Source organism: Centruroides sculpturatus, unplaced genomic scaffold (genome assembly GCF_000671375.1).
Source record: "Centruroides sculpturatus isolate CEXI.00-Female unplaced genomic scaffold, Cexi_2.0 scaffold158, whole genome shotgun sequence".
Taxonomy (NCBI): Eukaryota; Metazoa; Arthropoda; class Arachnida; order Scorpiones; family Buthidae; genus Centruroides; species Centruroides sculpturatus.
In genome coordinates, this window is record NW_019384347.1 from 123,605 (window position 1) to 151,179 (window position 27,575).

Here is a 27,575-nt window from a genome sequence, read left to right on the forward strand (position 1 = left end):
TCCCGTAACCGTTTGATAACGGACACTAGAGGCGCCCCTATCGTGTGTCATATTTCAAACATTCAAATTAACAATTTTAATTCTTATTTAAATTAACAATATGAATTATTATTATTCATTTGGCCAATAAATTATTATTTGGTCAATATAACAATATAAATAATTCAGTATATTTGTAATAGGAATTTATTATTTCAGGGGCTTATATCTTGCGAAGGGTCATGAGTAGGGGCATGGTTCCTTTGACTTTATTGTTTGCACAGGGGCTACAGTTTGGGGGGTCGCCATTTCTTCATTCGGAGGGTAAATCTTACCATTGGGACTTTAACAGAGCTGTACAGCATATTGATAGGAACAAAAAAGTCAAAGAAACCGTGCCTCATGGAAATTTGTAAATAACGCCCACTAGGGGGCGTCCCAGTCTACTAGTGTTACAATAAATAATTGTTTATTGTGTTTTTTATTTGAATATGCAATAAGCCATTTTTCATTTTTTCAGATAAAATTTATTAGAAATTAAAATAAAAATGATTGGATGGTGATTATTATTTATTTAAGAAGTTATTATATATTATTAAGAGATTATCTGTTAGAATTTATATAGTGATATTTAAAAATTTTTGTTATTAAAATTTGTTGATACTGCTTCACTTAAATATTTTTATGGAGTAACATTGTTAAATTGCATATTTAACAATGTTTATTTATTATAAAATGTTTATGAAATATAATTATGTTTATAAATGTTTAGAATATTATTATTATAAAAAGTTATATATTCAGCATGGTTTTAAAATATTTATAGCTAAATGAAGAACCAAAACTTATTTCAAGTGTAAATACTACTTGTAGACTAACTTGTTTAACAGTGTGGGATTCAGAATTAAACTGTGGTGATGACAGTAATAATAATGACAATGGTGGTGGTGATGACGATGATGATGATGATTCTACTTATCTTAAAAAGTCACAGTTCTCTGAATCAGGAACTTTAGAATCTGATTCAACTGGTATGTTTTTTCTTTTCATATTGTTTTTTAATATTTAGTAATATAAATAAAATTCTTATAAATATATTAAAAGATATCATCAAAGCATATAAAAATCGGTTTTATAGTATTAATAAATCAAAAAATGAAACTACCATATTTTACAGCATATAAGATAAATCCATATTTCAACACAGAATATTTAGTGTTTGAAGCATTAGATGATTTAATAAAAAAATATAATAATTTTTTCTGAGTCTATTCTTTAATCCTTTTTTACAGTCCAATTGGGGACTGGGGTCGTTCGGATAACTTATTTTTCAGATAACCAATTATGTATGAAAAAATATATTAACCTATCCAGTGTTGAAATTTTTCTCCGTTGCTTGTCGCTTCGCGTTGAATTTTTGTAGATGTTAAGCCTAATGTAAACTTTTTAAAATAATAATCATGGCTATTGTATCGTTAAAAATTATTTTTTTATTTTTTACAAACAAAATAAATATATTGAAAAATATAAAAGCAAACAAAATCATACTTTAGAAGTTAATCTAGTATCAAAAACGTTCGATTCAGCACGACACACAGTCCTCAGAAAAACACCACACAAAAGTGCCAGTGTTGCCAGCTAAAACACACACATCAACAAAAAAAATATTGGAGTAGCCCAAGATATAGCCAAAGATTGCAGCACCACAGCACTAGCGAAAATCTAAACTTGCCAACTGGAATGCTTTTGGATAACCGACGTTTCGGATAAACGATGCTCTACTATATAACTAGATCTTCAATAAAACAGCAAACACAGAATATTAAAAAATTACATAAGTTAAAATGATCAAAATTCTGATCCTGGGTTATGTTGTTTATGCAAATAATTATGATTACCCGAAAGGACCATCAAAGGGCTTCAAGCAGTTAAATGTTGTGGCTACAAGATGCAGTAGATATTGTGAAAAATTTTATCAATGTTTTATTGTAAAAGTGCCAAATCCTACAATAAAAGGTTGGTGTTTTGATCATTTTTAACTTGTGTGAATTTTTAATATTCTATGTTTGCTGTTTTATTGAAGATTTAGTTATATCTTCGAGCCAGTTTTGCTGTTACTTCTGAGTTCGACTGTAAAATGGATTAAAGAATAGACTATGAAAAATTATTATATTTTTTTATGTAAGTCATCTAATGCTTCAAATGAAGATAATTCTGGGTTATGTTGTTTATGCAAGTATTTAGTGTATTTAAGCCATTTTAGTACTCATCCCCAAATTTTTTGTACTGTATTATGGTTAAAAAAAGTAAAGTTAGAATGCACTTTTATTGATCAGGAAAAAAGAGCAATTTAAAGAAACCATTTATAGTTAAAATTTACCATTAAAATCTTCAACATAAATACATGCACAAAGCACTTAGTGTTAGCAAATAATAATAATATGTTTTGAATAAAATTGTTATTGTTTAATTAGAGTTAAGCTAGGTAGAGATTACCTGTAGAATACTGAAGGCCATTTAAGGAATTCATTAGCCTATGGAAGATTGCAACTTCACAAGTAAGATGCAGGGCTCTTTTTATTTATTTATTTATTTATTTATTTTTTGTTTTGGTTTTGGACAAAACTTGCATTTTATATGTTGTAAAATATGGTACATGCTTTAGGAAACCGAAATATTTAAAAAAAAATGTTTTTGGCTCCATTTCAAGCCATATTCGGCTTACATTTAAATCAATTGTAGAATAGAATAAAGCAAGTCATTTTTTAAAAATATAATGCTTTTTAGCAGAATTTTAGAATATTTAAATATAAATTTAAATTTGGACATTATTATATATGAAATTATAAAAGTATATAGTGATTAATATTGATAGTAACAATAATAAAACAAGTGACAAATACAGGTTGTAAAATAATTATAAATAGTTTATATAATATCAAAATAAATGTGAAAAAGTTAGAACTTATTTTCATGTTCTATTTTTGAGTTTAAATGTCAAATACATGCTTAAACAAATTTTTTCATTTTTTTTTTAAAACAGAGTTTTTTTCTATATTTGATTTGACAAGTTGACCCCATCTTAAATATTTCTGTTCCTATGTACAAGATATATGCTGTGTTTTTTTCTTTATTGATTATCATTCTTTTACCATAAGAAACAGACTGTCCAGAGATGGAACAAATATTTATAACTATTTTCTTCTTTTAGTTTTTAACTCTGTCTTATAGGCACTAAGAGTGTCTTTTAATCATGCTCACAATGAGGGCAGTCAGCTAGTGAGGAACAGGGCCCAATATATCCAGACCAACCTGTTTGAAAATTTCTGAGTTAACCCAAACTCAAATGCAGGTTTCACAGAGTGCAGATTCCTTGGCTATTGGGCCATCAAACATTCATCCTGTTGTCACATATGAATCTTACATTTATCTGTATGAAAATTGTTAGGCTTAATTTAATTGTTAATCATATTTTCAGTTTGTTTTCACTACACTGTTTTAATCAAATTTTTCATTTATATTTGAACAATCTTTAAGTATATGGTAGTACAATTTAAAAATAATCATAAAGTGCATAATATTATATAGAATGGAATATAAAAAAATTAATAATTAAAATTTTTTTTGTTGTGTTTGCATGCTGTTCTGAAGTAATGTGATATGTGTGGCTCTACATTCGTTTGAAAATTATATCTTATCATACAGGAAAACATAATTCTTTTTATAATTTAATATAATAATAAATTTATTAACATAACATATATTTTCTATCTTTTTGTTACAGGTGAACCACCAAAAAAGAAAAGAAAATCAAAGTTAAAAAAGAAATAAAAGTTTTGTTTTTATTTTAATTTTTGTTAAAGAGTAATTCTATGTTTTTGACTTACAAAATAAAAATTATAATAATAAATTTTTAGGGAATTAGATTAAACTTCATGTATTCAATATATGGTTAATTAAGTGCAGTGTTAACATAGCAATTTAACGTGAAGTGTTAACATAGCAATTTAAAGAAACAAAATTACCAATTTAACATACANTTTTTTTTAAAACAGAGTTTTTTTCTATATTTGATTTGACAAGTTGACCCCATCTTAAATATTTCTGTTCCTATGTACAAGATATATGCTGTGTTTTTTTCTTTATTGATTATCATTCTTTTACCATAAGAAACAGACTGTCCAGAGATGGAACAAATATTTATAACTATTTTCTTCTTTTAGTTTTTAACTCTGTCTTATAGGCACTAAGAGTGTCTTTTAATCATGCTCACAATGAGGGCAGTCAGCTAGTGAGGAACAGGGCCCAATATATCCAGACCAACCTGTTTGAAAATTTCTGAGTTAACCCAAACTCAAATGCAGGTTTCACAGAGTGCAGATTCCTTGGCTATTGGGCCATCAAACATTCATCCTGTTGTCACATATGAATCTTACATTTATCTGTATGAAAATTGTTAGGCTTAATTTAATTGTTAATCATATTTTCAGTTTGTTTTCACTACACTGTTTTAATCAAATTTTTCATTTATATTTGAACAATCTTTAAGTATATGGTAGTACAATTTAAAAATAATCATAAAGTGCATAATATTATATAGAATGGAATATAAAAAAATTAATAATTAAAATTTTTTTTGTTGTGTTTGCATGCTGTTCTGAAGTAATGTGATATGTGTGGCTCTACATTCGTTTGAAAATTATATCTTATCATACAGGAAAACATAATTCTTTTTATAATTTAATATAATAATAAATTTATTAACATAACATATATTTTCTATCTTTTTGTTACAGGTGAACCACCAAAAAAGAAAAGAAAATCAAAGTTAAAAAAGAAATAAAAGTTTTGTTTTTATTTTAATTTTTGTTAAAGAGTAATTCTATGTTTTTGACTTACAAAATAAAAATTATAATAATAAATTTTTAGGGAATTAGATTAAACTTCATGTATTCAATATATGGTTAATTAAGTGCAGTGTTAACATAGCAATTTAACGTGAAGTGTTAACATAGCAATTTAAAGAAACAAAATTACCAATTTAACATACATTTCAACATTAAATACATTTCACCATTCTATTTTTTTAAAAAAGAGAATATTAAGCTGATGAAAAGATTTTTCTTAAATTTTATAAAAGAATCAGCATATATAGATTTTAAAATTTAAATGTAGTATATTGGGTAATTAGATTGCATTGATTATCTTATAATTCTGAATTAATTTTGTAAATCCTGATCCATCACATATAAGTTTTTCCATTATCTGTAGTGGAAATTAAAATTAATTTTAATGGAAAATTTGAAATTAAAAATATGATATAACTTTCAGTGACTAAATCTTAATATTTAACTTTTCAAATTTCATATATGAAATTAGTTCTTAAAGTAAAAGGAATTTGGGAGTAATTAATACAAAATATAATCAATAAAATTATGAATAATAGGAATATATTTTATAAAACATTTAAGTATACAAGAACTCTGAACATTGTTTCAATTTTTTATTTTGATATTTTTGCTCTGTTAAAAATTGTTTGGAATATATTAAAGACATTGGATATAATGTACTAATTTTCGTGAGAATTGTCGAAAATTCTCGTGATAATTAATGCATTTAATTTCTGATTTTATTCCTATGTGTCATTGAAAAATTAATAACCATTCAAATTCCACTATATACTTGAGAAGGATAAAAATCCACTGGAACTTTTAATTATACAAGTAATAGCATATGCTATTTATAACCAGATAAAGATTAAAAGTTATATATAAAATATTTATAATTTTTACATAATTTTATACAAACTATAAATATGAAATTAACACTGTACAAAAGTTTACTGATATAAACACAAATTTTTTCCCCAGATTCGTATTCAATAATATTTTGTAATCAATTGTAGGATGGGCTAAAAGCTGCAATATAATTAATATCTCAATGTCAGTTTGAATTTGTTTCCATTGCTATTTGTTACTGATATTGTCATGGGGAATAGAAAAACAATTAGCAGTTAAACATAGAAAAGACAAAATTGACTATTAAGGAATAATAGAGACTAGATAGATAGAAATAAAACAAAATTAGACAGAACGAATATATGAATTAGACCAAAAAAAGTATGGATTGGACTTTTCATTTGATCTAATTCTATATATTTGTTCTACATATCTAGGAGGGATACCCATTGTAAAGAAACCACTGTTTCATCACAATAAACACTTTTTCCTTTCATTTCAAGCAGACTTTATTGGGTCCATTTTCGGAGAAATTTCACTTTCTACATACGGAATTTTTAAAAATTAAAATATTTCTTTTATTTAGTAAATGACACGAGTATTTTGAGCTAAATGAGTATGCTGAAATTAAAATTAAAAAAAATAATTTTATGAAATTTCCAGAAAATTATTAATTTATTAAGCCAAAAATTATAAAAGCATTTGGCTTAAATTGATAACAGAAAATCAATTGTTTTATATTTTTATTGTTCAAGTATTAATTGGGTAAATTTAATAAATTAACGTGTAAATTATTGTAAATGTATTGTTAATATAATGAACGTGGGCTTCTATTCTTATTGTAATACTTATTTTAGCTCTAATATTAACTGCAGAATATTGTCTTAATTCTGTGTCATAAGTAAATCGGAGACTACAGAATTATCAAGCCAACAAATCATTTTAAGAATGGAACATAATAATAATAAAGGTTACAGTTATTTGGATGGATTCGTTGATAATATGCAATTCGAATTTTGTAATCGAGTAGCAGAAATAAATAATGAAATAGGACGAATACAAGGACAAGTCGTTTATAGAGAAAGAGAATTAAATCTAACTTCACCAATTTGTACAAATCATAATATAACTTCTCAAAATCAAGACAGTAACGCTGAGATAAAGTCTAATTTTATTGACACAGATACAATCGATAAGAAGATAATCCTCCTTGAAAATAATAGTAATGGAATTTATCTAAATCTAAGGCTTGATATTAGCCAATACGATCCTAAAGGAATTTTAATAAATCCCATTAATAATCAAATAAAAGTAAGTGATAAACTTTTAAACATAAATTACTATTATAATGATTTTTATTGGGGTATATTGTGATATATTTTCTGTAGGTACATGCCAAATATAATGATAAAATACATAACAGAATGAATGAATATTTATGGGAATATCATATTCCTGAAGGAGTATATCTACATCGATTCGATTATTTTTTTACTAAGAACGGAATCTTGACGATTGACGGAATTTTTAGTGATCCCATTTCGTTGCCTATCGAACACTTTATACAAATAGAAAGATATTGATTTATAATTAATAAGTATTCGTGAATTTTTTTCAAAATGCTGCTTTTGCGAAGAGTTTTTTGAAGATTATTTTAGAGAAAATAAAAATATACATTTCTTAAACCGCTGTTCTTTGATTTCTATAATTTCTATGCCCTAAAATTATGGAAAATATGAATTATATATATAATTTTTTCTCTTTTCGCTCCTGGGTACTAAGAGGGTCTTTTTTCCTCATACCCATCGTGGGTTCGGCCATGGTCACTTTAAATACCTACCAGGCCTGAACCTGACGTATCGTGACGTCACAGGAAGAGTGCCCTATTCTGTCCAAAATACGCAATTTGAGGATAAAACTTCATGTTTCGTCAACGTTATGAAATAGAGTTTAAATAGCACTAATTTGATATTGGATTTTAATAAGCTGAGAGTTTTTTTTTTAATTTGCGAGTTTTTATATTAACAATATAAATAACTCAAGACTTTATTTTTGAATCTCAAATAATATACTTTATTATGAAAAAGATACATGAACTTTACAAATTACAGTATGCTTTAACAACTTTATAAATTTATATTTAGTAATGGCTCTTTATTTTAATCTTTTAATTAAAATTCAAACCCTTTTTCCGAAATATGTTGCATATATATTGAAAATTTCTTTTCATATACGTACTACATATAGGTTTATTTACTTAACTATTATCTTTAACTAAAATACAGTACAATATATTTCAATATACAAGACTAAATGAAATAATGTTTTTTAAGAAAATATGACTCATATAAGCTAAATATTATTTTATTTTAAGTGTTTGATAAATCTATGATGTGCAATAAAACTGAAATGAACTATTATATTGGATTTTTCCACTTATCTGTATGTAGAAACATCAATATAAATAATTAATTTAAATAAAAGTAACTAATAGACAAATATAAAATTATATATAGTAATAAGATTCGGGCAAATTATAAAGTTACTTTTATTTATAAGGAAATCAGTATAAGTGTGGAATGAAGTGTTGCAATAATTCGAATGCCTGTCTCTCATTATTAGCATTTTTCATTTCTAAACATCCTCCTAACATCATCATAAAATAAAAATTTACATTTATGTTGCAAACGCTTTTTTAAATGTATAATAGTTCAAATTCTTACATATAACAGACTAAAAACGTATATATTTCTATATTAAACTCTATACACAGTATATTTTAATTCTGTTTTAGTTATTTTAACATTTATTACGAAATACAATAAGCACTCTTCTATTGTATCTTTCAAAAAATTAAAACTTATTTATATAATTTTAATAAATAAATTTATATATTTACTTTATATATTAGAACACGAAGACAAAATAAAACTTTAATTCATTCTCGCTTGGAAATTGTTAAAAATGGCGGTTTGAAACACTCATTCTACTACGTCACAAGATCGGTTGTGACGTCAAGTTCAGGCCTGATAGATATTTAGGTGGCCATGGTTCAGCCCTCCACAATGGGAGCGACCGAGTGATAGAGCACGGAGCCATATATATAAGCAGGGCCAACGAGAGCTTGTATGGAGTCCAGGGAAGAGCGGTCCACTTTTGCCCAATAGCAGGTCACTTTTGCTTATTTTCGAACAAATAAAAAGCGTTGAATTTTTTGACAGTAACATTAATTTATAGGTTTTTTTTAGCTCCACTAAAAGGGCCTCTTTTAGCAAGCCCATTATGGATTCGGCCAGGACCACAATGGGGCGCCCGGGTGGTCGATTTATAGGGGTAGGAATCACCATCTGCCACTAAGTTTCCTCCATGTCCAAGGAAAATTTTCAGCTTTTCGCCCACTTACCGCCAACAAAGATTCCTGGGTTCTCTGGAGCCGTAATCTGATGTTTTAACCATCTCGATCATTCAATTGTCTTTTTTTTTATGTTTATAGTAGAAACGAAAAATAATTATTTTCATAATTTGACATTTTCGTTAATTTATTTCAGTGTTATTATATTTATATAGGTTACATCATATATTATTCGTATTGATTAGATCTAATGCATAATAAGAATTTCAATTGACGAATTTTGATTCTCTAGAGAACAGAACTAATCATTTCGTATTAATATTAATCGGACTATTATAAAGGCAGACTACAATCAATACAGACAACTGTATTTTTCGAAAACTTCCAAATTATATTGCTTTCTACGATAACACAGATTTAACCATATCCAGCAAAAGAAAATATTCTAATGAAAACTAGTCTGATGAGGGTAAGAAAATTTTATTTTTCAATTGAAATTTTTTATATTATTTATTCTTTATAAAAGTTTATGGAGCATATACNAACTGTATAATTTGAATATTTATTGGGCTGCAATTTGAAAAAATTGTAAACCTATAATTCCCACTGTTGTCCATGTCTGTCTGTCTGTCTTTCCTTAATCTTGAGAATGGAGTTAGATAAATGAAAGACGAAACCAGATATAGAAACCTTAGGGACAAGAGGCCCCGATTAACTATATACAAACTTCCAATGCAAACTGGAAGTCATGTTTTTTCAATTCAAAAATTTTCCTTTGAAAAGTGTTAGATAGATGACCAGCACGCATTGTGCTGGTCATCTATCTAACTCTATTGTTAAAGGAAAAGTATGATGTACAAGGGCAAACCACTACTAATTTGAGTTGGAGAGCATATATTTTAAATTAAATAAATTAAAAATATGATTAAAAATTGCAGCCTGACATTCTGACAATCTATATATATAACCCATTCAATGAGTGTCCGTCTGTCCCATAACCGTTTGATAACGGACACTAGAGGCGCCCCTATTGTGTGTCATATTTCAAACATTCAAATTAACAATTTTAATTCTTATTTAAATTAACAATATGAATTATTATTATTCATTTGGCCAATAAATTATTATTTGGTCAATATAACAATATAAATAATTCAGTATATTTGTAATAGGAATTTATTATTTCAGGGGCTTATATCTTGCGAAGGGTCATGAGTAGGGGCATGGTTCCTTTGACTTTATTGTTTGCACAGGGGCTACAGTTTGGGGGGTCGCCATTTCTTCATTCGGAGGGTAAATCTTACCATTGGGACTTTAACAGAGCTGTACAGCATATTGATAGGAACAAAAAAGTCAAAGAAACCGTGCCTCATGGAAATTTGTAAATAACGCCCACTAGGGGGCGTCCCAGTCTACTAGTGTTACAATAAATAATTGTTTATTGTGTTTTTTATTTGAATATGCAATAAGCCATTTTTCATTTTTTCAGATAAAATTTATTAGAAATTAAAATAAAAATGATTGGATGGTGATTATTATTTATTTAAGAAGTTATTATATATTATTAAGAGATTATCTGTTAGAATTTATATAGTGATATTTAAAAATTTTTGTTATTAAAATTTGTTGATACTGCTTCACTTAAATATTTTTATGGAGTAACATTGTTAAATTGCATATTTAACAATGTTTATTTATTATAAAATGTTTATGAAATATAATTATGTTTATAAATGTTTAGAATATTATTATTATAAAAAGTTATATATTCAGCATGGTTTTAAAATATTTATAGCTAAATGAAGAACCAAAACTTATTTCAAGTGTAAATACTACTTGTAGACTAACTTGTTTAACAGTGTGGGATTCAGAATTAAACTGTGGTGATGACAGTAATAATAATGACAATGGTGGTGGTGATGACGATGATGATGATGATTCTACTTATCTTAAAAAGTCACAGTTCTCTGAATCAGGAACTTTAGAATCTGATTCAACTGGTATGTTTTTTCTTTTCATATTGTTTTTTAATATTTAGTAATATAAATAAAATTCTTATAAATATATTAAAAGATATCATCAAAGCATATAAAAATCGGTTTTATAGTATTAATAAATCAAAAAATGAAACTACCATATTTTACAGCATATAAGATAAATCCATATTTCAACACAGAATATTTAGTGTTTGAAGCATTAGATGATTTAATAAAAAAATATAATAATTTTTTCTGAGTCTATTCTTTAATCCTTTTTTACAGTCCAATTGGGGACTGGGGTCGTTCGGATAACTTATTTTTCAGATAACCAATTATGTATGAAAAAATATATTAACCTATCCAGTGTTGAAATTTTTCTCCGTTGCTTGTCGCTTCGCGTTGAATTTTTGTAGATGTTAAGCCTAATGTAAACTTTTTAAAATAATAATCATGGCTATTGTATCGTTAAAAATTATTTTTTTATTTTTTACAAACAAAATAAATATATTGAAAAATATAAAAGCAAACAAAATCATACTTTAGAAGTTAATCTAGTATCAAAAACGTTCGATTCAGCACGACACACAGTCCTCAGAAAAACACCACACAAAAGTGCCAGTGTTGCCAGCTAAAACACACACATCAACAAAAAAAATATTGGAGTAGCCCAAGATATAGCCAAAGATTGCAGCACCACAGCACTAGCGAAAATCTAAACTTGCCAACTGGAATGCTTTTGGATAACCGACGTTTCGGATAAACGATGCTCTACTATATAACTAGATCTTCAATAAAACAGCAAACACAGAATATTAAAAAATTACATAAGTTAAAATGATCAAAATTCTGATCCTGGGTTATGTTGTTTATGCAAATAATTATGATTACCCGAAAGGACCATCAAAGGGCTTCAAGCAGTTAAATGTTGTGGCTACAAGATGCAGTAGATATTGTGAAAAATTTTATCAATGTTTTATTGTAAAAGTGCCAAATCCTACAATAAAAGGTTGGTGTTTTGATCATTTTTAACTTGTGTGAATTTTTAATATTCTATGTTTGCTGTTTTATTGAAGATTTAGTTATATCTTCGAGCCAGTTTTGCTGTTACTTCTGAGTTCGACTGTAAAATGGATTAAAGAATAGACTATGAAAAATTATTATATTTTTTTATGTAAGTCATCTAATGCTTCAAATGAAGATAATTCTGGGTTATGTTGTTTATGCAAGTATTTAGTGTATTTAAGCCATTTTAGTACTCATCCCCAAATTTTTTGTACTGTATTATGGTTAAAAAAAGTAAAGTTAGAATGCACTTTTATTGATCAGGAAAAAAGAGCAATTTAAAGAAACCATTTATAGTTAAAATTTACCATTAAAATCTTCAACATAAATACATGCACAAAGCACTTAGTGTTAGCAAATAATAATAATATGTTTTGAATAAAATTGTTATTGTTTAATTAGAGTTAAGCTAGGTAGAGATTACCTGTAGAATACTGAAGGCCATTTAAGGAATTCATTAGCCTATGGAAGATTGCAACTTCACAAGTAAGATGCAGGGCTCTTTTTATTTATTTATTTATTTATTTATTTTTTGTTTTGGTTTTGGACAAAACTTGCATTTTATATGTTGTAAAATATGGTACATGCTTTAGGAAACCGAAATATTTAAAAAAAAATGTTTTTGGCTCCATTTCAAGCCATATTCGGCTTACATTTAAATCAATTGTAGAATAGAATAAAGCAAGTCATTTTTTAAAAATATAATGCTTTTTAGCAGAATTTTAGAATATTTAAATATAAATTTAAATTTGGACATTATTATATATGAAATTATAAAAGTATATAGTGATTAATATTGATAGTAACAATAATAAAACAAGTGACAAATACAGGTTGTAAAATAATTATAAATAGTTTATATAATATCAAAATAAATGTGAAAAAGTTAGAACTTATTTTCATGTTCTATTTTTGAGTTTAAATGTCAAATACATGCTTAAACAAATTTTTTCATTTTTTTTAAAACAGAGTTTTTTTCTATATTTGATTTGACAAGTTGACCCCATCTTAAATATTTCTGTTCCTATGTACAAGATATATGCTGTGTTTTTTTCTTTATTGATTATCATTCTTTTACCATAAGAAACAGACTGTCCAGAGATGGAACAAATATTTATAACTATTTTCTTCTTTTAGTTTTTAACTCTGTCTTATAGGCACTAAGAGTGTCTTTTAATCATGCTCACAATGAGGGCAGTCAGCTAGTGAGGAACAGGGCCCAATATATCCAGACCAACCTGTTTGAAAATTTCTGAGTTAACCCAAACTCAAATGCAGGTTTCACAGAGTGCAGATTCCTTGGCTATTGGGCCATCAAACATTCATCCTGTTGTCACATATGAATCTTACATTTATCTGTATGAAAATTGTTAGGCTTAATTTAATTGTTAATCATATTTTCAGTTTGTTTTCACTACACTGTTTTAATCAAATTTTTCATTTATATTTGAACAATCTTTAAGTATATGGTAGTACAATTTAAAAATAATCATAAAGTGCATAATATTATATAGAATGGAATATAAAAAAATTAATAATTAAAATTTTTTTTGTTGTGTTTGCATGCTGTTCTGAAGTAATGTGATATGTGTGGCTCTACATTCGTTTGAAAATTATATCTTATCATACAGGAAAACATAATTCTTTTTATAATTTAATATAATAATAAATTTATTAACATAACATATATTTTCTATCTTTTTGTTACAGGTGAACCACCAAAAAAGAAAAGAAAATCAAAGTTAAAAAAGAAATAAAAGTTTTGTTTTTATTTTAATTTTTGTTAAAGAGTAATTCTATGTTTTTGACTTACAAAATAAAAATTATAATAATAAATTTTTAGGGAATTAGATTAAACTTCATGTATTCAATATATGGTTAATTAAGTGCAGTGTTAACATAGCAATTTAACGTGAAGTGTTAACATAGCAATTTAAAGAAACAAAATTACCAATTTAACATACATTTCAACATTAAATACATTTCACCATTCTATTTTTTTAAAAAAGAGAATATTAAGCTGATGAAAAGATTTTTCTTAAATTTTATAAAAGAATCAGCATATATAGATTTTAAAATTTAAATGTAGTATATTGGGTAATTAGATTGCATTGATTATCTTATAATTCTGAATTAATTTTGTAAATCCTGATCCATCACATATAAGTTTTTCCATTATCTGTAGTGGAAATTAAAATTAATTTTAATGGAAAATTTGAAATTAAAAATATGATATAACTTTCAGTGACTAAATCTTAATATTTAACTTTTCAAATTTCATATATGAAATTAGTTCTTAAAGTAAAAGGAATTTGGGAGTAATTAATACAAAATATAATCAATAAAATTATGAATAATAGGAATATATTTTATAAAACATTTAAGTATACAAGAACTCTGAACATTGTTTCAATTTTTTATTTTGATATTTTTGCTCTGTTAAAAATTGTTTGGAATATATTAAAGACATTGGATATAATGTACTAATTTTCGTGAGAATTGTCGAAAATTCTCGTGATAATTAATGCATTTAATTTCTGATTTTATTCCTATGTGTCATTGAAAAATTAATAACCATTCAAATTCCACTATATACTTGAGAAGGATAAAAATCCACTGGAACTTTTAATTATACAAGTAATAGCATATGCTATTTATAACCAGATAAAGATTAAAAGTTATATATAAAATATTTATAATTTTTACATAATTTTATACAAACTATAAATATGAAATTAACACTGTACAAAAGTTTACTGATATAAACACAAATTTTTTCCCCAGATTCGTATTCAATAATATTTTGTAATCAATTGTAGGATGGGCTAAAAGCTGCAATATAATTAATATCTCAATGTCAGTTTGAATTTGTTTCCATTGCTATTTGTTACTGATATTGTCATGGGGAATAGAAAAACAATTAGCAGTTAAACATAGAAAAGACAAAATTGACTATTAAGGAATAATAGAGACTAGATAGATAGAAATAAAACAAAATTAGACAGAACGAATATATGAATTAGACCAAAAAAAGTATGGATTGGACTTTTCATTTGATCTAATTCTATATATTTGTTCTACATATCTAGGAGGGATACCCATTGTAAAGAAACCACTGTTTCATCACAATAAACACTTTTTCCTTTCATTTCAAGCAGACTTTATTGGGTCCATTTTCGGAGAAATTTCACTTTCTACATACGGAATTTTTAAAAATTAAAATATTTCTTTTATTTAGTAAATGACACGAGTATTTTGAGCTAAATGAGTATGCTGAAATTAAAATTAAAAAAAATAATTTTATGAAATTTCCAGAAAATTATTAATTTATTAAGCCAAAAATTATAAAAGCATTTGGCTTAAATTGATAACAGAAAATCAATTGTTTTATATTTTTATTGTTCAAGTATTAATTGGGTAAATTTAATAAATTAACGTGTAAATTATTGTAAATGTATTGTTAATATAATGAACGTGGGCTTCTATTCTTATTGTAATACTTATTTTAGCTCTAATATTAACTGCAGAATATTGTCTTAATTCTGTGTCATAAGTAAATCGGAGACTACAGAATTATCAAGCCAACAAATCATTTTAAGAATGGAACATAATAATAATAAAGGTTACAGTTATTTGGATGGATTCGTTGATAATATGCAATTCGAATTTTGTAATCGAGTAGCAGAAATAAATAATGAAATAGGACGAATACAAGGACAAGTCGTTTATAGAGAAAGAGAATTAAATCTAACTTCACCAATTTGTACAAATCATAATATAACTTCTCAAAATCAAGACAGTAACGCTGAGATAAAGTCTAATTTTATTGACACAGATACAATCAATAAGAAGATAATCCTCCTTGAAAATAATAGTAATGGAATTTATCTAAATCTAAGGCTTGATATTAGCCAATACGATCCTAAAGGAATTTTAATAAATCCCATTAATAATCAAATAAAAGTAAGTGATAAACTTTTAAACATAAATTACTATTATAATGATTTTTATTGGGGTATATTGTGATATATTTTCTGTAGGTACATGCCAAATATAATGATAAAATACATAACAGAATGAATGAATATTTATGGGAATATCATATTCCTGAAGGAGTATATCTACATCGATTCGATTATTTTTTTACTAAGAACGGAATCTTGACGATTGACGGAATTTTTAGTGATCCCATTTCGTTGCCTATCGAACACTTTATACAAATAGAAAGATATTGATTTATAATTAATAAGTATTCGTGAATTTTTTTCAAAATGCTGCTTTTGCGAAGAGTTTTTTGAAGATTATTTTAGAGAAAATAAAAATATACATTTCTTAAACCGCTGTTCTTTGATTTCTATAATTTCTATGCCCTAAAATTATGGAAAATATGAATTATATATATAATTTTTTCTCTTTTCGCTCCTGGGTACTAAGAGGGTCTTTTTTCCTCATACCCATCGTGGGTTCGGCCATGGTCACTTTAAATACCTACCAGGCCTGAACCTGACGTATCGTGACGTCACAGGAAGAGTGCCCTATTCTGTCCAAAATACGCAATTTGAGGATAAAACTTCATGTTTCGTCAACGTTATGAAATAGAGTTTAAATAGCACTAATTTGATATTGGATTTTAATAAGCTGAGAGTTTTTTTTTTAATTTGCGAGTTTTTATATTAACAATATAAATAACTCAAGACTTTATTTTTGAATCTCAAATAATATACTTTATTATGAAAAAGATACATGAACTTTACAAATTACAGTATGCTTTAACAACTTTATAAATTTATATTTAGTAATGGCTCTTTATTTTAATCTTTTAATTAAAATTCAAACCCTTTTTCCGAAATATGTTGCATATATATTGAAAATTTCTTTTCATATACGTACTACATATAGGTTTATTTACTTAACTATTATCTTTAACTAAAATACAGTACAATATATTTCAATATACAAGACTAAATGAAATAATGTTTTTTAAGAAAATATGACTCATATAAGCTAAATATTATTTTATTTTAAGTGTTTGATAAATCTATGATGTGCAATAAAACTGAAATGAACTATTATATTGGATTTTTCCACTTATCTGTATGTAGAAACATCAATATAAATAATTAATTTAAATAAAAGTAACTAATAGACAAATATAAAATTATATATAGTAATAAGATTCGGGCAAATTATAAAGTTACTTTTATTTATAAGGAAATCAGTATAAGTGTGGAATGAAGTGTTGCAATAATTCGAATGCCTGTCTCTCATTATTAGCATTTTTCATTTCTAAACATCCTCCTAACATCATCATAAAATAAAAATTTACATTTATGTTGCAAACGCTTTTTTAAATGTATAATAGTTCAAATTCTTACATATAACAGACTAAAAACGTATATATTTCTATATTAAACTCTATACACAGTATATTTTAATTCTGTTTTAGTTATTTTAACATTTATTACGAAATACAATAAGCACTCTTCTATTGTATCTTTCAAAAAATTAAAACTTATTTATATAATTTTAATAAATAAATTTATATATTTACTTTATATATTAGAACACGAAGACAAAATAAAACTTTAATTCATTCTCGCTTGGAAATTGTTAAAAATGGCGGTTTGAAACACTCATTCTACTACGTCACAAGATCGGTTGTGACGTCAAGTTCAGGCCTGATAGATATTTAGGTGGCCATGGTTCAGCCCTCCACAATGGGAGCGACCGAGTGATAGAGCACGGAGCCATATATATAAGCAGGGCCAACGAGAGCTTGTATGGAGTCCAGGGAAGAGCGGTCCACTTTTGCCCAATAGCAGGTCACTTTTGCTTATTTTCGAACAAATAAAAAGCGTTGAATTTTTTGACAGTAACATTAATTTATAGGTTTTTTTTAGCTCCACTAAAAGGGCCTCTTTTAGCAAGCCCATTATGGATTCGGCCAGGACCACAATGGGGCGCCCGGGTGGTCGATTTATAGGGGTAGGAATCACCATCTGCCACTAAGTTTCCTCCATGTCCAAGGAAAATTTTCAGCTTTTCGCCCACTTACCGCCAACAAAGATTCCTGGGTTCTCTGGAGCCGTAATCTGATGTTTTAACCATCTCGATCATTCAATTGTCTTTTTTTTTATGTTTATAGTAGAAACGAAAAATAATTATTTTCATAATTTGACATTTTCGTTAATTTATTTCAGTGTTATTATATTTATATAGGTTACATCATATATTATTCGTATTGATTAGATCTAATGCATAATAAGAATTTCAATTGACGAATTTTGATTCTCTAGAGAACAGAACTAATCATTTCGTATTAATATTAATCGGACTATTATAAAGGCAGACTACAATCAATACAGACAACTGTATTTTTCGAAAACTTCCAAATTATATTGCTTTCTACGATAACACAGATTTAACCATATCCAGCAAAAGAAAATATTCTAATGAAAACTAGTCTGATGAGGGTAAGAAAATTTTATTTTTCAATTGAAATTTTTTATATTATTTATTCTTTATAAAAGTTTATGGAGCATATACTATAAAGAAGTAATTAATTAATTAAACATTATTTGTTAAATTTACTAATTATTATATAATTAGAGAGTAAAACTTAAGTGTCAAAATGGGAAATGCTAAAAACTAAAGGGACATATTTTGACAGCTCACTACATTATATTCTAAACTACCGGAAAAGTAATAAAATTCCCAACAAAGTTTATTGCAGGCCTACAAGTAAATAACTAAATTCGTATTTTTTATACATTTATTTATGTATTTATAAAAATGCAAAATCAATTTTATTCATTATTTTTGATGTAAGAATTATATTAAATAAATATTTCTATACTTTAACGTAGATTTTATCGCGCTGAAAAAAAATATATATATAATTTTTGTTTTTCTATTTGTAGATGAATTCAGGTCAACATAATCGAAGAAGAATATTACCTTCTAGATCAACAGATGATTTCACACGTCTTCAAAAACAGATATGGCCACTTAGTTTGTTTCTCAAATTCTACGGTATCAACATCTATCAAACAAAATTCTCTATTTACGGTTGTTTTATTATTATTATTTTGTTTTCCCAACTCGTATACGCACTCGCTAACACTGTTATATACGGTAAATTACAAGGTTCGTACATGTTTTGCTTTCGATTTCTTCAATTTGTCGCACCGAATATCATCCTCAACGTCTCCTACCACCATTTAAGACGAAATCGCGGAAACATCGTCGCCATTTTAAAATCATTTCAGAACGAAGACCGTTATCCATTCATTCGTTTAAAGCTTTTATTCATTTGTTTCTTTCTATGTTTCTTCGGAGGATTACACATTTACGCTTTTAAGCGTGTTAAATCACTTATCACTCCCCAAGGCTTCTTTAAATTCTTTATATTAAATATAAATATTACAGAATGGGAAATATCAGATTTCTGGCAGAATATTATTATTGATTTCCTTTTTAACGCAGATATTTGGTTGTTACTTATTCCTCGAATTGTAATATCTTTATGCTACGTCACGCTTTGTTACCTTCTTGGGAATTCGTTTGAAAAATTCAATGAAGAACTGAAAGAAAATATGCAACACTCCTCGACGGATGTTGAAGTATTTTATCAAAGATATTTAAATATTTGCAAAATTACACAAAGTGTAGATGGAATCTATTGCCGGATGGTATTTCTGTGGTTCGCATTTCTTGTAATGGAATTAACTTACGATTTTTTTAATTTAGTGACGTCGTTTGGCCAAGAACAACAAAGACCCATCTATTTACAATTGATAATAATAGCAATTTTGCATTTACTTAAATTCTTCTCAATATCTATACCAGCAGGGAGCATTCGGACTGTTTCACAATCGCTCATATTTGAAGTGTGCAGAAAGTCGCATCTTGAAGGTGTTGCTGGAAATTTACGAAAACAGAGAATTTATCATAATTTAGCTGTTTGTATGCATCGTAATTTCGCTTGTTTGACTGGATGGAAAGCTTTTAACATTACAGGATCTCTTATATTGACTACTTTAAGTCTAATTTCGTCGATTATTATAATACTTACTCAATTCCAGCAAACTTTGCACAAATTGATAAAGAATGTATAAATTAACTGAGAATATTTTTACATTTTCATAAACTTTTTTCTCACTTGCAACGATCTGAATATGAGAATTTGCACAGAAATTTTAGGCACAAATATCTTTGAACGAGATTTATCAAGATGAATATTTTTATGTACAGTGTGTGTATTGTAATCAGTAGCTACTTCGTTTTTAAGCATACAATCTTTATTAATTGATTTATTTACACAATTAATTAATACAAAGATTCACATAAACATGCAGTAACTTAAGACAATCGTATTCAAAGCCATCAAAATGAGATCGATTAATGTAAAGATTCTATTGTTCTTAAACATAAAATTAAGAAAGAAAACAATGCTTTTGTATTATATTTAATCTTGGATATTAAATAAAATATAATTAAAAAGCATTTTCTGATTTATTTAAAAATAATTTTAACATGGGATTTGATTAACGAAAACATTCCTAAATTGATAACTATACGCAATAAATTTTATAAAATCACAAAAGGAGCATTCTTCACGAATTTCGGAATTAATGCTGTCCTAAAAATATATAGGCTACAGATCGTTTCGTATATCTTGGCCAAGCAATGCGCAGTACTCTCTTAGGATTATGAACATTTTATAAAATTCAAAAGCTCCTTTTTGGTAACGCACACTGGTCTTGTCACAGATTCGTCAAGCAATTCATTTACTAAGTAAATGGAAACTGAAGCGACCTGTACGGAAAACGAATATCAGAAAGCAGAGCAATTGAGTTATATGTTGTAAAGTGTTCCGTTTCTAGAAATCTAAAAGGAAAACTTATAAAATCTGTTATTCAGATAAGAAAGTTTTACAGTGAATATATGTGTAACAATGCGTAAAAATGAGTTAATTAAGCGTTAAACACTACAGTACAATGCTGCCTCATTCCTCACTTCGCTCGGCAATTCGCGTATATTACGTCGTTCTAAACGCTCCCATTGATTCGGTTTTGTTTTGAAACTGTTTGATGATCTTTTACAGTAATTATAGCAATGCGAGCAAACAATATCCGGCAGACAGGTCATCCATTAAGCTAAGTTTAAGAGTATAAGCGAATCTTATTGTAAAATCAAGATTTCTTCATATTAAAAAACCGCTATACGATCTNATTTCTGATATACTGAAATTACTGAGTGTCCCCCCTTTCCCGTCGGACCGCATGAGAGCGCTCCGACTCTCCAAATTCTGTCATAGCCGGTGTCTCTGGTCGTGTCCGGTTGTTTGTACCCACCACTTTCCTGTCGGACCGCATGAGAGCGCTCCGACTCTCCAAATTCTGTCATAGCCGGTGTTTCTGGTCGTGTCCGGTTGTTTGTACCCACCTTTTACAGTAATTATAGCAATGCGAGAAAACAATATCCGGCAGACAGGTCATCCATTAAGCTAAGTTTAAGAGTATAAGCGAATCTTATTGTAAAATCAAGATTTCTTCATATTAAAAAACCGCTATGCGATCTTTTTGAACAGTACTAAAACTTTTCTTTGCTCCTTGCAAAGCGCAATTACTGTAAGAAATTGTCACATCTTTTCCTTTAATCTCTTGCAATATAACAACTCTTATATCATCATCATTTGCATCTCAGAGGCAAGCAAACGGGGCACTTTTAAACCCTGCGATGAAGTAAAAAATTTCATAAATTATAATCATAAAAGTGATTCACATATGAAACCTTACATCCTGGACTCTGGGATGCTTTTATGCAATCGATATTGTATAAACACAACCTGTATACCCTACCCTACCTGTATAAATCAAAACAAATAATTGTCTCCGAATTTTGTCCCCCTAGAACAAATCAGTTTGGCTAGAAATAAATATTTAACCTGCCTTCCGAATAAATTAAATAATTAGATTTAAATCAAGTTTAAATTTAAAAAAAAATTGTCCAGAATAAGACTCAACCCAAAACTCCTGATTACCTTGCAGATGCATTGTTGATTGCACTACCCAAAACACTGTCTGACTTTTATTTCCAGAAGTCTTACTTAATATAGAAATATACAAAGTTGATCATATGAAGCTGTGCTAAGTTTTATTGTTTTATTAAAAAAAATATTCTAGATGACATATATCGATGTGTAAATGATCTTGTCCATGTTCGAATCCACCACTTTCCCGTCGGACCGCATGAGAGCGCTCCGACTCTCCAAATTCTGTCATAGCCGGTGTTTCTGGTCGTGTTCGGTTGTTTGTACCCACCACTTTCCCGTCGGACCGCATGAGAGCGCTCCGAAATTATATTATTTAAAATTAGATAATAAGTAAATATTTTATATTATTATTAATGAAGTTTGTATATTAAATTTAATCGGAAAAGTAAATTAGTATTTACCTGAGATTATGTTAATATCTCGTTCTAATTATAATTAAAATTGAATGTTTAATATACTTAATGTGCTTGTTTATATTTAAACTGTTTTTATTTTTGTTGTAGATAAAACATAATAATTAAAAATTGAATATTTAATTGAAGTATACTCGTATATTTTAGGATATTACCTAACGGTTTAATTAGATATGGTGCGATCAATTGCTGAGGGTTTCGGAATCTACTTTGGACGAGTAAATTTGGAATATGTTTTTTGGCCGGTCTTTCCCGAATAGGTCGAGTCTGGTGTGTTGCTGATTAATTAGACGATTGACTGCCATTATATCCCTAAACGAAAGACGAGAAAACCTTAAAAGTACCCCAAAAGATAACTTTCGATAAGTATATGGAATTACTGTCCAATTGAATGGATTATACGTGTCGGTAGAAGTAAAACTGATAGTTGTACAGATTTTGTTATTAGACTAATATGAATAATAAAGTCATAGACTGGGCAATAAAGATTCTAACTTTTATATACCATTTTTTACTGCATTAATGTATCATAACATAGTAGAATGAAAATTAAAACGCCTTACCTGCCTGTTGTTTTGCTGCTTGTTAATTGTTTTGAGCACAAGGAGTTTCCAAAATGTTTTCACGTCTCTTTGAAAAATGGATTATAACATTTGAGAATGTTACTTTTTCCTAGAATAATTTAAGAATTTAATTATTAAGAATAGAAAAGATCCAGATGATTGATTAATTAATTAAATATTAAAATAATTTTCTAATACAGCGCATTTATTGTCTCATTGAAAAGAATATAAGACAATATCCAAGCGATTATTATTTTATAAACTGATAAATTAATTTAATTCGATGCTAAATGGAAACAACCTTAAATATTTTTTATAAAAATTTAAATCTAAAAGCAGATAAATAACTCGCAAATTCCGGAAAACTTTCTATTTCAAGATGGCGCCGGAGAATAAGAAATGGAACGAATTCGAATCTGTCGAACGTTACAATTAATGCGTCACGCGTTACGTCATACGTTCGACGTCAAAATACATTATTAACTACTGTAATTGCAAATATTTTGTTTAAAATGCTAAAATAGTCCTTTTTTTTCTAAAATATCGCTAAGAAATTTGTAATAAATAAAATTATAAAAACGTATTCCGTATCTTTACAGGCAGCAAATCTAGATTTAAAGAGTACCTAATTTAAATTAAGTTATTTAAGTTTGATAAATATTAATCGAAAAATATTAAGTTACCTACGTTACACAAGCTGTTGTTATTAAAATTCGTAGGAAAAATGCCAAAATGGAGGGAAAAATAACTCGCAAATTCCGGAAAACTTTCTATTTCAAGATGGCGCCGGAGAATACGAAATGGAACAAATTCGAATCTGTCGAACGTTGCAATGCGTCACGCATTACGTCACGCATTCTACGTCATAGATGTGATATTTCGAAAGATTTTAATTGCATTTTTTTAAAAAAAGGTTATTTTCAACTAATTTTTTAATCTCGAATTTGGCAAAATATTTCTTAAATGTAAAACTTCNGTGTTGCTGATTAATTAGACGATTGACTGCCATTATATCCCTAAACGAAAGACGAGAAAACCTTAAAAGTACCCCAAAAGATAACTTTCGATAAGTATATGGAATTACTGTCCAATTGAGTGGATTATACGTGTCGGTAGAAGTAAAACTGATAGTTGTACAGATTTTGTTATTAGACTAATATGAATAATAAAGTCATAGACTGGGCAATAAAGATTCTAACTTTTATATACCATTTTTTACTGCATTAATGTATCATAACATAGTAGAATGAAAATTAAAACGCCTTACCTGCCTGTTGTTTTGCTGCTTGTTAATTGTTTTGAGCACAAGGAGTTTCCAAAATGTTTTCACGTCTCTTTGGAAAATGGATTATAACATTTGAGAATGTTACTTTTTCCTAGAATAATTTAAGAATTTAATTATTAAGAATAGAAAAGATCCAAATGATTGATTAATTAATTAAATATTAAAATAATTTTCTAATACAGCGCATTTATTGTCTCATTGAAAAGAATATAAGACAATATCCAAGCGATTATTATTTATAATCTGATAAATTAATTTAATTCGATGCTAAATGGAAACAACCTTAAATATTTTTAATGAAAATTTAAATCTAAAAGCAGATAAATAACTCGCAAATTCCGGAAAACTTTCTATTTCAAGATGGCGCCGGAGAATACGAGATGGAACGAATTCGAATCCGTCGAACGTTGCAATGCGTCACGCATTACGTCACGCATTCTACGTCATAGATGTGATATTTCGAAAGATTTTAATTGCATTTTTTTAAAAAAAGGTTATTTTCAACTAATTTTTTAATCTCGAATTTGGCAAAATATTTCTTAAATGTAAAACTTCTCTAAAAAGAAACTTTATTCAGATAAACGTAATAAAATCACGTAGATTGCACTTCATAAAAAATAATTTCTAATAAAATACATGCTAGTATTTATTTTCTCGATTCTAATGCGCATCTTTTTTGGATTTTTTTTAAATCTTAGAGTACTATTATAAGCGAGCACAAAGTCGACTTGATTAGAAAAATGCGATACAAAATGAATTTTCACAAATGATTGATTAAATGTTACCTAAACCAAAACTGACAATATACAGTACAGTAAGTTACCTTAAAATAATTGTTTGCCAGAGAAAATTTATAAAAGATTGAATATATTGTAAGGATTGAAATTTAGGAGTATCAAAGTATCATATAGCCTTCTGCGGATGAATGGATAAATCCATAAATACTGGTAGTTGGTCACTAGTTTGTGCGTGACCGACAGGAGTTTTCCGTATTTTCCTTGCGTTTCTAACACCTAAAATAGGGTCTAGTTTTCCAAAGAAAGTGGCATTTCCCAAGGACTTTAAACTGTAGTATATTGTCCTTGGGCATTTCCCCTTGGCAGATCGCCCAAGTGTTACATTGTTCTTCAATCTCAATCACAAAGTATCACATACAAAAGAAAGTTTTTCGAAAATCGAACGTCCGAAAAGGATAATTTGTATTACAAAAAAGCACATTGGCAACTTATACTAAATTACAACATTAATTAAAACTAAATTACAACATTATTCTTATATTAATTTATAGGATAGTCTATTCATGTCATTTTAAATCAGTGTTTTTCAACCTTCTTGAATATGCGATCCCTTTGCAAGTTAAAAAATTCTGGCGACCTCCCAGGGCCATATTAAAACTATATCAGTGATTTTAAAAACTACGTATTTAATTTTCTTTCTGTTGAGACCTAAATATCGATCGAAAAACAAATTGTACTGTAAAATAAACAGGCCCAGCCTTCTCAATCTTCTTTTATTGTAGTGTAGGACCTACAAACACTTGTCTTTTTCTTTTTACCCGCGACCCTCGTATAAGGCTTTGCGACAACCAGAGGGGGCGCAAAGCCTTACACGGAGGGTCGCGGGTAACCCACAGGTTGAAAAACACTGTTTTAAATGATTAAAATGTATTACTTTTGCGGACTTGTGATAAAAATGTCGTGAAGTAAACATCGCAACATCGAAAATCAATGTACTGGATTTGAAAATGTTTCCGTTGTGAATATCAAGTTTTTAAAAATTTACGACAAGTATCAAGTTTTCTTCCGAAAACTTTTTTATTCTCTTGTATTTGTTACTACAATAAAACCTGTGTAAACCGGAATCACACGGTACCGAATATTTTTCCTGTTTGGCAGATTTCCGTTTTGGACAGGTTCTGTTTTAGACAGTTTTTACTGTATAGGCCTATGTATAAAAATTAGAAAGCAGAATAATTAGTGAATTTAAAATACAGTAGGTACGCGATTTAGCAGACAAATTGGAGGAGGGATTTCCGCTGTTGCCGAAAATCCGTTAAAAATCGAATGTGTTATTAAAACGTATACAGTATTAAAAACGAATATACGATACAGTAAATTAAAGTCATTTTCATTTAATTAAACAAAATTGAAAATAATAAATAAAATAAAATTTTGTATTCGAATTTGTAATATTTTAAATTGCTTTTATAAATATAATAATTTTATTATAAAGGTTTCGTAACTAAACTTATTGATTTAAATTATAAGCAAATATAATTAAGTTAATGGAAAAATCACTTTATACTGCAGTAGTATATTCACTAAATAAACACATTGATCTTTCTTTTGCTCTAACTATCAATAAGTACATAAAATCTGTTACCATTTCATGTTGCAAGAATTTTAAAGATAGAGATAGAGCATTTTTAATATCACTGTATTTAATTTAAAATTGCTATAATTTATGTAAACATCCATTTATTCATTCATTCATTCGAGGTAAGAAATTATATTAAATATAATTTTAAAGTGGTTTTTTATAGTGAAGTACAAGGTAGGCTGGATAGCCTAGGCAGTTAAGGCATTTAGCCTACTGCTCTGGAGAATCCAAGATCAAATCTGACAAAAAATCCCCAGGAATATTTTGTCAGGATATGTCGGGCCCAGTTCCTCACCACCCGGTCGCCGCATTGTGGGCCTAGCCGAACCCATAATGAGCCTGCTAAAAAGAGGCCCTCTTAGTGCCCACAGGACGGAAACAGAAAGAAGAAAAAAACTCAGGCAACCCCATTGGGGCCTATCCAACCCATTCCCAGGGACGAATCTAGGTTTTTCGGGGCGTAGGGCTTATTGAAGTCCAATGGGGCCCCACTTTTTGTTAGATTAATAAATCAATTGATCACAATAAAACAAATAATACTATAAAATTATTATGTTGGGTTTTATGAGTTATACTCGGTTTACACCGGTGACTGTGTATTATGCCGGACCAGAGTCAAGGCATAGCAACCAAAACAAAACTAAAATTAAATGTGTGTGTCAGTGTCAGTATTAAGGAATTTCCTAACAATATGGCATGTATTCAATATAGTGGCCTTCTGTAGTGTGATGTATGTATTTCTACTCAATTGTAATGTTCCCAGGCTTT

At 27.9% G+C, this 27,575-nt stretch overlaps 3 protein-coding genes and 1 long non-coding RNA gene across 15 annotated transcripts in view; 3 read left to right on the top strand and 1 right to left on the bottom strand.

Moving 5' to 3' along the window:
• LOC111636183 (p21-activated protein kinase-interacting protein 1-like) overlaps positions 1-3,818 on the top strand; it is a 14,590-nt gene extending 10,772 nt beyond the window's left edge. The window contains exons 7-8 of the mRNA XM_023381382.1: positions 806-1,010; positions 3,764-3,818. Coding sequence (XP_023237150.1) covers positions 806-1,010; positions 3,764-3,810 — 252 coding nt within the window. The 3' untranslated portion in view covers positions 3,811-3,818. The remainder of the gene's footprint in view (positions 1-805; positions 1,011-3,763) is intronic.
• A 2,702-nt stretch (positions 3,819-6,520) lies between these two features.
• On the top strand, positions 6,521-9,542 carry LOC111636072. Of its 4 annotated transcripts, XR_002758478.1 has the most exons (3): positions 6,521-7,028; positions 8,629-8,887; positions 8,966-9,542. XR_002758478.1 is itself a non-coding variant. In XM_023381251.1 (2 exons), exons 1-2 carry the CDS (start codon positions 6,666-6,668, stop codon positions 8,644-8,646), a joined length of 381 nt encoding a protein of 126 aa, XP_023237019.1. In that variant the 5' UTR covers positions 6,521-6,665; the 3' UTR covers positions 8,647-9,542. The 4 variants fall into 4 exon arrangements, 3 of the variants coding, with proteins under 3 accessions (XP_023237019.1, XP_023237010.1, XP_023237004.1); XM_023381251.1 differs by having other exon boundaries at positions 8,629-9,542; XM_023381242.1 differs by lacking the exon at positions 8,629-8,887 and having other exon boundaries at positions 9,362-9,542.
• A 6,023-nt stretch (positions 9,543-15,565) lies between these two features.
• Positions 15,566-20,499, top strand: LOC111636338. Of its 8 annotated transcripts, none has more exons than XM_023381569.1 (4): positions 15,566-16,073; positions 17,674-18,197; positions 18,330-18,583; positions 19,031-20,499. In XM_023381569.1, exons 3-4 carry the CDS (start codon positions 18,563-18,565, stop codon positions 20,225-20,227), a joined length of 1,218 nt encoding a protein of 405 aa, XP_023237337.1. In that variant the 5' UTR covers positions 15,566-16,073; positions 17,674-18,197; positions 18,330-18,562; the 3' UTR covers positions 20,228-20,499. The 8 variants fall into 8 exon arrangements, with proteins under 8 accessions (XP_023237337.1, XP_023237355.1, XP_023237345.1 ...); XM_023381587.1 differs by having other exon boundaries at positions 18,407-18,583; XM_023381577.1 differs by having other exon boundaries at positions 17,674-17,932; positions 18,000-18,583.
• Positions 20,500-20,603: 104 nt separating this feature from the next.
• LOC111636380 lies at positions 20,604-23,960 on the bottom strand. Of its 2 annotated transcripts, none has more exons than XR_002758529.1 (3): positions 23,827-23,922; positions 23,144-23,252; positions 20,604-20,927 (listed from the first exon to the last, which is right to left on the bottom strand). It is a non-coding gene; the product is annotated as an uncharacterized LOC111636380 (long non-coding RNA). The 2 variants fall into 2 exon arrangements; XR_002758528.1 differs by having other exon boundaries at positions 20,611-20,927; positions 23,831-23,960.
• Positions 23,961-27,575: the final 3,615 nt, after the last annotated feature.

Coding starts and splice junctions, on each gene's coding strand:
- LOC111636072 (XM_023381236.1), top strand. CDS start 6,666: ATGGAACATAATAATAATAAAGGTTACAGTTATTTGGATGGATTCGTT. Junction 7,029..7,105: donor CCATTAATAATCAAATAAAA/GTAAGTGATAAA, acceptor TATTTTCTGTAG/GTACATGCCAAATATAATGA.
- LOC111636338 (XM_023381560.1), top strand. CDS start 18,563: ATGAAAACTAGTCTGATGAGG. Junction 18,584..19,030: donor TGAAAACTAGTCTGATGAGG/GTAAGAAAATTT, acceptor TTCTATTTGTAG/ATGAATTCAGGTCAACATAA.